Source organism: Triplophysa rosa, linkage group LG2 (assembly GCF_024868665.1).
Source record: "Triplophysa rosa linkage group LG2, Trosa_1v2, whole genome shotgun sequence".
NCBI lineage: Eukaryota > Metazoa > Chordata > Actinopteri > Cypriniformes > Nemacheilidae > Triplophysa > Triplophysa rosa.
This window is the reverse complement of record NC_079891.1, coordinates 4,723,555-4,736,245: the sequence shown is the minus strand read 5'-3', so window position 1 is coordinate 4,736,245 and position 12,691 is coordinate 4,723,555. Positions and strand designations below refer to the sequence as shown.

The following is a 12,691-nucleotide window of genomic DNA, read 5'->3' as shown; positions in this document are numbered from 1 at the left end:
GTATGTTAAATGTAAAGTTGATGTTTCAAGGTTGTCAAATACATTCAATTTCATCATAGTTTGCAGTGTCATGTTATTCATTGTCAATAAACAACCGCTTATAATAAATAAATAAATAAATGAACCAGTAAAACATGACTAAACAACATGATATCTGGCCATTTATTTATTTTATAGCAAGTACGCGATTTATGTATTGTGTATCATTTATTTTTACGCTATCATTCGATTATATTATTGTTTTTAATGTTATTCATTGTGAAAAAAAGAACTTAGCTTTGTACACTGTAGTAGGCTTTGTTCGACATGTTTTATTGCACTTATGCTTTTTGGTTTCCTAATGTTGACCCAATTGCTTCCATTGTTTACACAACTTGTAAATCGCTTGGGATGAAAGCGTCTGCTAAATGACTAAATGTAAATGTAAATGTAATGTGAATAAACATAAAATAATAAATCATGTATATTTAATTGCACATAAAGAGAACACATCCACTTTGTCATGATAAAACCAAGCGAACGTCTTCTTTAAGACGAGTTTCAATTAAATGCCTGGATTCAGTTCTGCAGAACAGCAGAAGTGCTCTTCCTGTTCTTGTTCTCTCTCTCTCTCTCTCTCTCTCTCTCTCTCTCTCTCTCTCTCTCTCTCTCTCTCTNTCTCTCTCTCTCTCTCTCTCTCTCTCTCTCTCTCTCTCTCTCTCTCTCTCTCTCTCTCTCTCTCTCTCTCTCTCTCTCTATCTCTCTGTCTTAAATTAAACTCATCACACCACACAAACCACAGACACAAGAAAACTATCAATAGACTTTTGAGTCACACAAACTTCAGGCGTATGTGGAAGAAGGACTGGTGGGTGAAGAGAGAGGCTGGAAATAATGAGAAACATATTCTTGTTTATTTCATAATGGTGAAAACTACCCAGATGTGTGTGACACTTCTGTAACTGAAGCATTTATAGAATATGTGGCACTCGTATTGAGGTCTATACTCAGGAATAAGGTAATTCAATATTTCTTTACATACTTTCATACATTGTCTGCTGTTTTATTAGGAACCTAAATTATGATGAAATATGCATGTATACTTTTTATGCTAAAGTAGTATTTATTAACCCATTACTTTAATTATGTTAGCATTGCATGCCTAAATTCATAATATTTACTATATATTCAAAATATGGCATACAATTTATGAAATTGTGGTTAACAAATATAGTCATCAATTTTATCATGAACAATTTGTTCAATATCATAAAGCTACTGACATTTTGTTTTAAAACTATTACAATCTTTGTAGCAACACATTGCTATTCTAACACAGGAAGTAAGTTAATCATCTGTAAAACATCTACCCTTGCAGGATGAGTGCAGTGTTCATGATAAAGCTCAAGAGAATTGCTACTTTATAGATTGAAATACATCTGAATAATATTCATTTTCAGTCTTAGATTTGCTGCGTGTGTTTCATATACATTAGGCTATGCAAAAGGGTTTTACTGGAAGCATATGCTTAGAAAGCTTATGGTAACTACATTCTTATGAATATTCTCCACTCAGGAAATACAGCAGACTGGAAACCATGCAATGTGCCTGACCAGCACTAAAAAGCAGAAGTAACGAGACAAAAGTAAAATGAATCTTTAAAAACAAAATCTTTTTATTAAAGTCATGTCATATACACAGTAGTCATTTTTTATCCATTTTACAGATGGAGTCATTACGTTCTTACTTTTGGGCTATATTATTGCTGGCCATTATTGCGTTGTCTCTGGTGATAATAATGATTTTTATTATCATCAATGTTTGCATCAGTAAAAAAGGTAAGTTACATTTGCCAACTCTGAAGAATCTGTAATGCATTACACAATCTAATGTCGGTGTCTAAATCTGTTCCACAAAGATGCCTCAGAATTTTTTTAATCTGACCTGTAATATGAATGCCATTTGAGAATTGACATCTACCAACTAACTGCGTTCACTGAGCTAAAAATAGTTCTGTCATGTGAACATATTTTAGTTCGCAAGGTTAGAATTTACAAAAATAAGTGTGTACCCACTTAACCATATTTGGGCGACACATTTCTAACCAAAACCTGGCAAATCTGAGCAAAACCACAAATGAGGAACATTTTCATTCGAAAAAAAAAGATAAAAATAAAATATGATACATAACGTTTTTGTCAAAGTTGTAAAAATGCTAATTTTCTTTTATGGTTATGGGTTAGAGCCTTTATATGAAGACTATACTTTGTGACAACCCCCTGCATGGCAACAAGTGATGCTCTAATGGTTCTAAATCCTGGTCCTCCTGGGACCCACATCATTGCACATTTTACATCTTGTTTACTGACACACCCAGATCAATCATTTAATCTCTCTTCTAACAATCTGATTTGAACTAGTTGTGCTAAATAAAACATGTAGAGTGCTGTGGGTCCACATGACTATGATAAAGAACCACTAGTCCAAATACCATTCGTTTAATTTTGGTTTGATTCATTTTATATGTTGGTTTTCTTTTTTCTAGTTACTTCATACCATACACAGACCAAGTCAAATAATTACAGTGACATAAAGTTAAAAAATCAGTAAGTGTATCAAACTTACTTGAGACTAGTTCATATACTGTAGACCCTAAAATGTGCTTCAATTAAAAAGCAAATGACTCCTTCCATTACAGGGACAATCCAGTTTTTCACAAAAACGTTGAGAATGAGAAACCACCCTTACCTCCAAGAGATCAGTTTCAGTCCATGGATTCTGGTCAGTTTTGGTTTTATATTTGCATAAATAAGCTTCACTACTGCAAGTTATTTATAAAAATTGCAATTATGAGGTTAGTGACCGTTTATTGATGGAACCAATCAAATTACTCTATTGTGGCGCAACCAAAATGAAGTTCCTCTGAACATTTGACCTGAATAATTGTCACTTTCATTATGTCACATAATGTTTTTTTTTCAGATTGTTGGATCTATGCTGTAATATTACATTTTACAACAGGGCATTTCTGTTCGTTTTGCATAATATATAATTCCCATAATATGCATTATATAGCCTACATCATTTAGTATCCAATTTGAATAGTGTTTTTAAAGCAGAACCTGTTGGACAAAACACAGCCCTGTGTAACACAAATGTAACCACCTTAATCATGTTTGCATTTTCAGTTGATCAGGGTTATGAGCACGTGGAGCCCTTGCCAGATTATGTGGTGGTTGAGGAATCAGCCCCTGCAGAGCCCCAACAACCCTTCACCCCTCAGTATGCCACAGTTGAGACTAAAAGTCAAGATGGAGTGAGTGTCGAAGAAGATTATGATGACGTTGAAATGCCTGCGAACTATGACAGTGAAGATTATGATGAAGTAGGATAAAAGAGTCAAACTGTTGGATATATAAGTGAATGCAAAAATCTGACGAGGTCATATGACAGTGTATACTGTATGTATAAATTGTACATTATTTAAGATGAAACAATTACTACTATGCACTACTTTTCAAAAGTTTAGGGTCACTTGAAATGTTTCTCTTGACCTTACAAACATTTTTATGTGAAGGTGTACATAAATGTCTGAAATTAGAGATATATTGTGTAAACGTACATTTTTGTCACAGCTAATTCTAATAGTTCCATTTGTATAATTCTATAGTTCTGATGAGTTTATAAATATTCTAAAATGTAAAAAAAAACATACGTTTGTGAGTGACCCTAAATGGTGAACAGTAGTGTACTGTATGTTTACTTTCAATTCATTTAGGTTTTGTTGTATGTTTTCAAAGCTCATGAAACATGTTTTTCCCTCCACGGCACCCCAGCTGCTTCATGATATTTTCCATTCTTAAAGTCTTAAAGGAAAAAAGCTCCCTCTGACACTTCCCCTAGACTGTGAAACGGATTACCGCTGTCTATTAGATCCTCTACCTCTTTAAATAATGCTATAACCTACATTACGACGTACCCGTTAAGTGAAGCCCTTGCAGCTTTGTAACAATCATCATGTGTTTAACATCAACTTATGTTTCTCATTTAAGCATTTTAATTCTTATCTTAAAGACCACAAAATATTTTTTTCAATAAAAGTATTAATGTGCACTAATAATTTCCATACCTGACATAAAGTGTAAGCTACCGGCACAAGTCTGTGGAATACAAATAAATACAAACTGTTAAGTATTTATACCTTATAACTCAATAATACTTTGGGTAAAAATCTGTGACATGCATATACAAAATAATCAGTACGCATTACAAGTTATTTTTGACCATACATTTATTCTTATATTTAAAAAAAGTAAAATTACAGCTGTCCTTGTGTCTATCAAAGTTTTTTTTCTTGCAAAGCTGCTCCACTTGGAATGACTGTTGCACAGGACAAAAATGGCAACAGCAATATATCAAAAGTCAGTTCCGTTTTAAACATGTTTGCGCAGTCAGAGGAGCGCTCCGGGTCTCAGACATTTTGAGGCAGATAATTTCCGTGCACACAAACTGCAAGTCTCCATCTATAACTCTGTGAGTGGAGCTCCTGTTTTTTTGTACAGCACAAGAGAAACAAGTTGAAAAAAATGTTTTTTTCCCCTTGTTCTCAAAGATGTCCAGTAAGAAGAGGCAGGCACGACAGCACTGGATCTATCCTCCAAGTCTCTGACCCTCTCCCCAGGCAAAACCTCCGGGACGCTCTTCAGGGAGAGGGTTATAGTTGGCATCTTCCTCTGGTGTATCAAAGAGCATTTTCCTAGAGGAATTGAAGCAAAAGATCATAGAAAAGTTTGCATTGAAGCAGGTGGAGCACCAGGTCAAAACCACTCATTACACATATATCGGGCCTTGTGCTTTCATTTCATTATTTATATCTTTGAAAGACACAAAACAATTATCAAAATTAAAACTACTTGACAATGAAATGCTGGAATGACTTACAGAAAGAAAGGAGTCTTCAGCCATCTGCCACCACCGGGTTGATTGGGGAACACATCCTCCAGAAAGAAATAAACGTGTCCCACTGCAATACCTTGATTTAAAAAAGAAAGAAAACACCAGCTTAATGATTCCTCTTTAAAAATGGATTTACTTATTACCCATCTAAAATGCTCATCTGCATCATGGCAAATGTTCCGTCAATGCAAGTGTTTTCATAAAGCAACGGTAATTATATAAATCCACAATAAATACCTAAAAGATCCACAATGATGGAGTTTCCCAGCAGCAGAGAGAATCCCATGAGCACCCATGGAAGGAAGGGTGCCTGGAAATTCAAAAGGCCAAAGAAATTCATGCGTACGTTTGGGTTGCGTCTGCTCCATATGTACACCAGCATAATGGTGAAAGCTTGGCCCAAGAACACAAGATTAACAAATGTGCCAAATATCTGCACACCCATTAAGAAAATTCAATCAGACTTATACACTCTGAGAAAATGTAAAAAAAAAGTTTTGGTATGTTTAACATTTTTGGTTAGCACTTGATTCCCATCTAACCCAACTTTCACATTTTGTTTTTTGATGACTGAAAAATGTGGACAAGGCAATTATAAACAATGATGAACTTAAATGTCTAAATTGACCAGTATCATGTTTCCCCACAATGAAGGCATTATTTTCTGTATGCATAAAACAACATATAAAATATAACTTACATATCCATTTTAATTTAGGGGATAAAATACAAATATATTTGGGGATGAGGACATGAGATACAGAACTAAGTTATTATATAAATACATCTGCAAAGAAACAATCACACACCAGCACTGCAACACAAATGTGAAGGATACTGTCATGAGAAGGCCACCGAAGAGAAACATAAAGACAAAGTCAGCGGTCCTGCCTCTGAAAGACCCCTCCTCCAGCATTCGACAGTACCGGTACCTGTGACACTCAGTTTAAGGACTGAAACCTTCAAGAATTTCAGACACCCTTCATATACATACACATGTGGATACATTCAAATAAACAGATATTACAAAAAGGATACAAAAATATCATGTTGAATAAGAAGTTGAACCCAACTGGACCGAAAAACAAAAAGTTGGTTATAAGCCGCCATACCTGTGAATGTGAAAATATTAAGAATGACTTTAAAAATGGCAAAATACATTTTTCATAAGGTATAAAACCATTCCAAACCTAAGCATCACTTACCTGAGAATTCCTTAATATTAAGTCTGGGTTGAAGTAAAGCTGGAATGGTGTGATGAGCTCTAGTTGCTGTGAACACAAAGCAAATATCACAATCGAGTAAGAATGACGTGTTGCACATGTTTTAGATAAACAGTTCATTCATAGAGCAATGAACCTAAAAGGTTTCTGTTAGCAGCTCCTTGAGGTTTAAGTGTTCGGGAATGGCAGTTAATGTATATGGCAGTAACAGGAAGCAACAGGCATACCATTACCAAACTAGAAGCTAGACCGAGCGACACTTAAGTACTAAGATTAGTCTTTAAGCATAACGTAAATGCACGAATGTAAGGTTTCATGTGTCTTGCTAACGCCAGTCAGCCAACCAGAAGATGCCAGCCGTGCTTTAACGCGGCCCCTAAAAACAGCAGCGCCCAAGACTCATATAAAGAAGTATTCATTCTTTTTACTCACCACGGCTGCTGTAGTGAGTACGCAAGCGGTGGTGTAAAATCTAGTGACCACAGGAATTTGTAAATATTCCTGTCGGATTGTCTGGTAAGCCATTTTTTGGAGCGACAGCCGTGCTTCCGGCACCTTCTTGACACGTCATCAACTCGGCAAACGAATGAAGGAGGTGATCTCAGCGCTCGACGTTTCTCATTGGTCAACATGTGCAAGCTTTTCGGCTACGATTGGCCAGACAAAGTGTCAATCATACAAGAATCCCGGTCAATGAACGTATGGCACTTATCTATTGGTTGATAAATGTTGTCACCAGACGAGTTTAAGTTTGACAGTTTCACACGGGGAAGATTAATACAACCGCAGAAGAGATAAATAAGTAAGAATTGTGCATAAATAATTTTTATTTTTTTGTATGCTCGATTCAGTTCCACCAGAGTTGGAGCGTGCATATTTTACGCGTTGTTTTTAGAGGACTCCTGATCGCTAGGGGGAGATGTTAAGCTTTAAAATATCCGTTTACTGACGCTTGAAGAGGATTGAACTGCGCGCGGGCTGTTGAGATGACTGAAAGCGGAGGTAAACAATATACTTCGATTATTTTAACATTCACAAGTGTCAGTAACAAGTTATATACACGATCAACTATATAAAATAATAATAGCCTTAAACCCCTTTTCTTGTCGGTAGTTGTTTTTAAAAGAGTAAGTAACTAAATGTTCAAAAGTGGACTCTCAGTTGCTAATTGTTTTAATAAAACCGTCTATTAATTTACTAAATTTAATTTAAGGTTAATCCTAAACGTGTCACTGTTTAACTTTGTTGGCCATTGCAAGCACTTTATTATTATTAAGTAATAATTTAAAAAGCCTCATTTTTATGCCGTTCTCCTCTCTCCACTTACGTAACGTTAGAGAGAAAAACGTAGCATACGTAAATTAAACGTAGCATACTGTTGCCTCACAATGTTGAATGCTCCTTCATTTCTAAGTATCTTCGGAAGAAAGTGTCTGATAAATGAATAAGACACTTAACTAATTCAACGTCAATTTTCTATCGGATTCCTGTAACTTGTGTCTTTGATTCGTTTCTAGCTTCGGAGGGATCTGAATCCCTTCAGCTATATGAAGCGCAGTTCTTCGGCTTCACCCCCGAGACCTGCACTTTACGAGTCCGTAATGCTTTTCTCGACTCCCTCAACCACATACTGGTTGCCGTTGAGTCTGTGTTCGTGAAAAGGTTGTCTCCAGGGCAGGAGCCTTCAGCAGAGCTCCGCTTGACAGCCAGAGAAAGCACCCAAAAACTGCGCAGGTTCCTCCAGGAGCGCTTTGAGGTCATGTTTCAGCGCATGAAGGGGATGCTGATGGATCGTGTTCTTACCATTCCTCCCAGTGTCTTACTGACTGACGACCAGCTGCACCAGAAATATCCAGAAGGCAAAGAAGAACTCATGAAGCTGCAGAGCTCCATCGCAATACTGCAGCAGGCTTATGAAGCCGATGTGCGCGCCAAGCAAGCGCTTCTCGCTGAGCTTGAGGAGCAAAAGGAGACTCAAAAACAACTGGATGAGGTTCTGAGATGGATCGAGGAGCTGCGTGTCTCCTGGAGACAGGAGGGGATGGGAAATGTCCAAGACAGCATCCGATACATGATGGAGACTGTGGGCCAACTGCAGGATGTTGTGGGAAAGATTGGCAAGCAGAGTAAAGAACTGGATGAAGTTTGATGTATTGCTCATGCAAGACCAATGAGCTCAGAGCTGTGGTGTAATGACAATATCCATCCACCAGAGGGAGACGGCACGCAATCCAATTATGCAAAGACTAGCACAATTGCATTAACATACAATTGGCATGATCAGTCCAGCTTCAAAGCAATACATTTGTAATCAGCAAAATTTCCTTGGCTGTGATGTGGTCCATCTCTTCTCAAAGTCATAGGGTTTTCTAATTTTCGATCCAATTCCTTTGATGTTCAGTACAGTCAGATCTGCATCAGATTAATACAAATTTCCCACAGGCCCCCACCGATATCTTCGCAGCTTGGCTGGCTTTACACATGAACATCAAGTTTATGTTGTTTAAAAAGATCCCTCCCTTGATGTGCAGAGGATAAAAGTGTCAAGTTCACATTGGGTTGTTCAGAGCTTCATCACCATGCAGAGAATGTCTCAAAGTCTGTCTTATAGTCTGTATCTGTAGCTACACATGAAATGTCAGTTGGAAATGTAACAGTCGAAATTAATAGAATGGTTTCACATTATTGTTTTAATTATGTAAATAACAATAAAAATAATTTTTGAATAATAGTGTTTTGTGCATAAATAAAACCACACAATAACATAGCACAAAGTAGAAAAATTTAAGCCTGTTTAAGATTTTTCAGTAAATATCTGAAAAGGGTAAGTGTACCCTAAAAGCAAAATAATAGTGTTGGATCAGCATATTTGTGATTTGACTCTAGGCACTATCCAAAGCACTCCTTGCTTAATTAAATTTGTCTTATTTTAATACAATATTTTTTTTTTTTCCATTAGGTTTTTTACCTTTAAATTTGGTAGTTTATGCCTAAAGCAAGATAAAGCTACCAATGGAAGAGGTAAAATGCATTTGTTTAATAGGCATTGTCTTGAAAAAACAAAATGAAGAAAAATTATGTTTTATGGATGGATGTATATTGTAACTAATAATACACTTGTAAAGAAGAATATGGTCTTTAAGTGTTCATTCCATGTGAAAACTGAAAAAAAGCCTACTTTCGTATGTCCGAGATGAAAATCCCAAAGGATGGCGCTATTCATATGTAAAAATAAATCATAGCGTGGACAGTGGATAACGTGGATTTGCTGGAGGGCATGCATTAAAACAAGGTCTGAGAGACAGGCACGAGACAATGAAAGATTGACTGGTGCGGGAAATGGGTGTATTAGATAAGGGAGGGGTCCTCTCCAACCTGGCCAGCTCCACGTCTCTTTCTTTCATCACTCATTACAGGCGTATTCAGAGCAGCTGGGGCCATCCACGAAATGTCAGGCTGGACAGTGGCGTCACAATCCAGACAGGCTGGCCTCAATCCCCCCTGCCAAGTTAGATTACTGGGGTCTTCCAATAAAGACCCTTATCTCCACACACCCACAGCACTAACAAGCCGGAGTCAAAAAGCCCAGGGTGAGCCTCAAGATACCGAAGTGATGAGTTATTAGAGAGCGGCAAAGTGGAACCAAGCTAAATTTAATAAGGTTAAAGCTGAGATCAGTTCATTTAGACCGATTGACTACATTTGCGCAGTGCGCACATCGAAACCCATAAATGGTAACCATGTCACAGAACACAACAGGGTGGTGAAAGATTGCGTTTTAGTATGTTACCCTTGACCTACTTTTGCAGGTCAACAAAGGGCCTTTATGTTACAACTTGACATTTGACTGTCAGCTGTTTTCATGCCTAGAAAGACCCTTTCTAGCATGCAAAATTCACATTCGATCTAATTTGCATTGTGTGGCATAAAATAAGTTAATTTCTCAAAGTAGGTATCAAAATAGTTTTTTTTTTCATTTTTGGACTTGACTCCTAATAACATAAAATACCACAGTGAAGAATAAATAAAATATGCACTTCTGCCTTGAGAACGCCCCAACCCCCCGACCACGGCTACGAAAGACTTTCCACCAGAGGCAAACATGCTTGAGCTATGAAGTTCAAAGCTTTTCAGCTACTTTTTAAGAATCCTCTTGTGGTACAAATGGGGAAGAAAAAAGGGCAGAAACTGTTTCATTTCACCCTGTGAACACCCCAAAAATCTTAGTAATTATATGAACTTTAATTTCCCTTCTGATTCATGAATGTCACATAATTTCTGTGATGATTTGAGAGACATGCATTCCATCTTAAACCGGCCCCATTAAAACTTTAGTGTTTTTTAAGGTAAGGTCAGACTGTGAGAAACATCATTAGAGCTGAACGGCTTATGTTGGCGATCAATAGAGTCTTGAAGACCTGCTTGCAACAGCAAATCTACTCCATGCTGTCAGAAAAAATCAATTCTGCATTCAGATTTGCCAAGTTTAAAACTAGATCAAGGTGCAATATTTTAGTAATGCTAGAATACAGGGATGCACCGATACCGGTATCGGGATCGATACTAAGCTCATGTAGGCTACTCGTTAAAAAGCAGCGATACCAAAGACCGATACCTCATGTTGCCAGACTGAAATTTGTTGTGTAATTTGCTTTGAAAGTTTGTGACAAGCACATAAACATTTTTTTTTTCATTAGGTGGAGTTTTTTGTAATTATAAAGCTATTCTATTTTTATTAGTCTCACTGTGTTGTGAAAATGTACAGGCATTGGTATCGGCGATTACCAGAAAAATATATCGGTACTCGACCGTCTTTCAAAATGGTATCGGTGCATCCCTTCTAGTATATTATAAAATATATTTTTCAGTCACATAGTAATGCATTTGGATCCCTCCACTGTAAAAAAAATCCCGTAAAAAAGCAGCTGGGGCGCAAGAAATTGTAATTTTTTTCTTGTAAATTTCCAGTATTTTCCTTTAATTTTAAGGTTTTTTACCGTATTTTAAAAAATACATGAAAATCTGTAAAATTCAAGGGTTCTTTTACATTACACATGAAAAATCTGTAAAAACATAACAGAAAAAGTCAGTGAAATTACGGTTCTTTTAACAGTGTGTGATGTTCCCGAATAAAACAAGGCTATGTGATCCATACTGTTTGTTTTATTTGTGCAATTGAGTTTTCGTTGTAGTGTTGTTGCGTTCTTTGATTCAAACCAAGCACAGCCCACTTCATGTCCCCATTGCATTGCATCATACCATTGGAAGAGATATTTCTAACTTTGGGGCCGTTTGAATCATTTGATGCAGAGCCTCAAAGTTACATGAAACAAAATCCCATGACACATTATTGATTTCAGTTAGAGTAAAAAATAGTCTTCTTCCCAAAACAGTTAGTTTAAGTTTAGGACTCTCCTTTCTTGAAAGAACTGTGTCTAGATGGTTAGCTGTGTGTACAGTGTTTACTTTTGTTTTTGTTTAAAGGGATAGTTCACCCAAAAAATTTAAAGTCTTCTATCATAGCTTAATTTCTTCTGCAGAACACAAAAAATAAATTTTGAAGAATGTTGGTAACCAAAACATATAGGCCTCCATTGACTTCTGTTGACACATTTCTCAAAATATCTTCATCTGTGTTCCACAGAAGAAAGAAACTCACACAGGTTGAACGACATGAAGGTGAATACATGATAACAGAATTATTATTTCTGATTGAACTGTCCCTTTAAGGATTTAACAAACCCATTTTGTTGGTGCTGTACCTCACATTGTGCAGCATGTGTGCTTCTCATTTTATAAAAGATCAGACTTTCAATTTTGCAGTTACACACAAAATTCATAGACACTGTGACCAGAATATCATAGGGACTTTGAGGGTGCTACAATTAAATAGCAACAATGTTATTGCAACAACTCTAGTAGGTGCCTGACAACATCCTAGCAACCAGCCACAAAATGCTCAAAATTTCCTTAAAAAATGCAAAAATCTAGTTTTGTACTCTACTGCAAAGTCAAATATCAGCATATACAACATATTTGACTTGCATCAGCACATACAGGCCTCCCAGGCATCTTTTTTAATCCCCAAAAATCTGGGTGAGGAGCATTTCCATAGCGTGCCCATCCCTTGGCCTTCTGGCCACGAGCAACAGGAGTGCATTGTGGGAGGGAGAGGAGTCTTGGCATATTCTGGGGGGCAGCTGGTGACAGACTGTTTGTTCTTCTTTAGAACGACAGCCCGGCACAGTCAGGGGGAGGTCACCTTCTCCACGCCTCTGTGGCCTCGGAGAAGCCTGAGATTCAGACTTGCCTTTGCATCTCGTCCTCCATGTTCCTCTGACACTAAAATAACATATTGGCACCGGTTGGTAAAGTACGTGCAGAGATGGCATGATCTTTAGAGGTTTGCGCAAACACTGGATTAAACATCGGATGAAGAGATATCTCATCCAGCAACATTTTAAAAGGATTAGGACATATTTGGTTTAAGCAAAATATGATGGTCATCTTTTTTCGCTTTGGATTTGGAACAA

General features: G+C 37.1%; 3 protein-coding genes across 3 annotated transcripts; 2 read left to right on the top strand and 1 right to left on the bottom strand.

Annotated features, from left to right (window-relative positions):
* The first annotated feature begins 772 nt into the window (after positions 1-772).
* On the top strand, positions 773-3,804 carry LOC130566961 (SLP adapter and CSK-interacting membrane protein-like). The gene is made up of 6 exons (XM_057354803.1): positions 773-997; positions 1,555-1,624; positions 1,706-1,817; positions 2,525-2,585; positions 2,678-2,760; positions 3,168-3,804. Exons 3-6 carry the CDS (start codon positions 1,706-1,708, stop codon positions 3,371-3,373), a joined length of 462 nt encoding a protein of 153 aa, XP_057210786.1. The 5' UTR covers positions 773-997; positions 1,555-1,624; the 3' UTR covers positions 3,374-3,804.
* A 114-nt stretch (positions 3,805-3,918) lies between these two features.
* On the bottom strand, positions 3,919-6,727 carry derl2 (derlin 2). Its single transcript, XM_057354789.1, has 7 exons — positions 6,591-6,727; positions 6,141-6,206; positions 5,974-6,047; positions 5,774-5,867; positions 5,173-5,368; positions 4,921-5,011; positions 3,919-4,735 (listed from the first exon to the last, which is right to left on the bottom strand). Exons 1-7 carry the CDS (start codon positions 6,681-6,683, stop codon positions 4,630-4,632), a joined length of 720 nt encoding a protein of 239 aa, XP_057210772.1. The 5' UTR covers positions 6,684-6,727; the 3' UTR covers positions 3,919-4,629.
* A 254-nt stretch (positions 6,728-6,981) lies between these two features.
* mis12 (MIS12 kinetochore complex component) lies at positions 6,982-8,915 on the top strand. The gene is made up of 2 exons (XM_057321846.1): positions 6,982-7,160; positions 7,676-8,915. The coding sequence occupies exons 1-2, from the start codon at positions 7,145-7,147 to the stop codon at positions 8,305-8,307; spliced, it is 648 nt and encodes a 215-aa protein (XP_057177829.1). The 5' UTR covers positions 6,982-7,144; the 3' UTR covers positions 8,308-8,915.
* Positions 8,916-12,691: the final 3,776 nt, after the last annotated feature.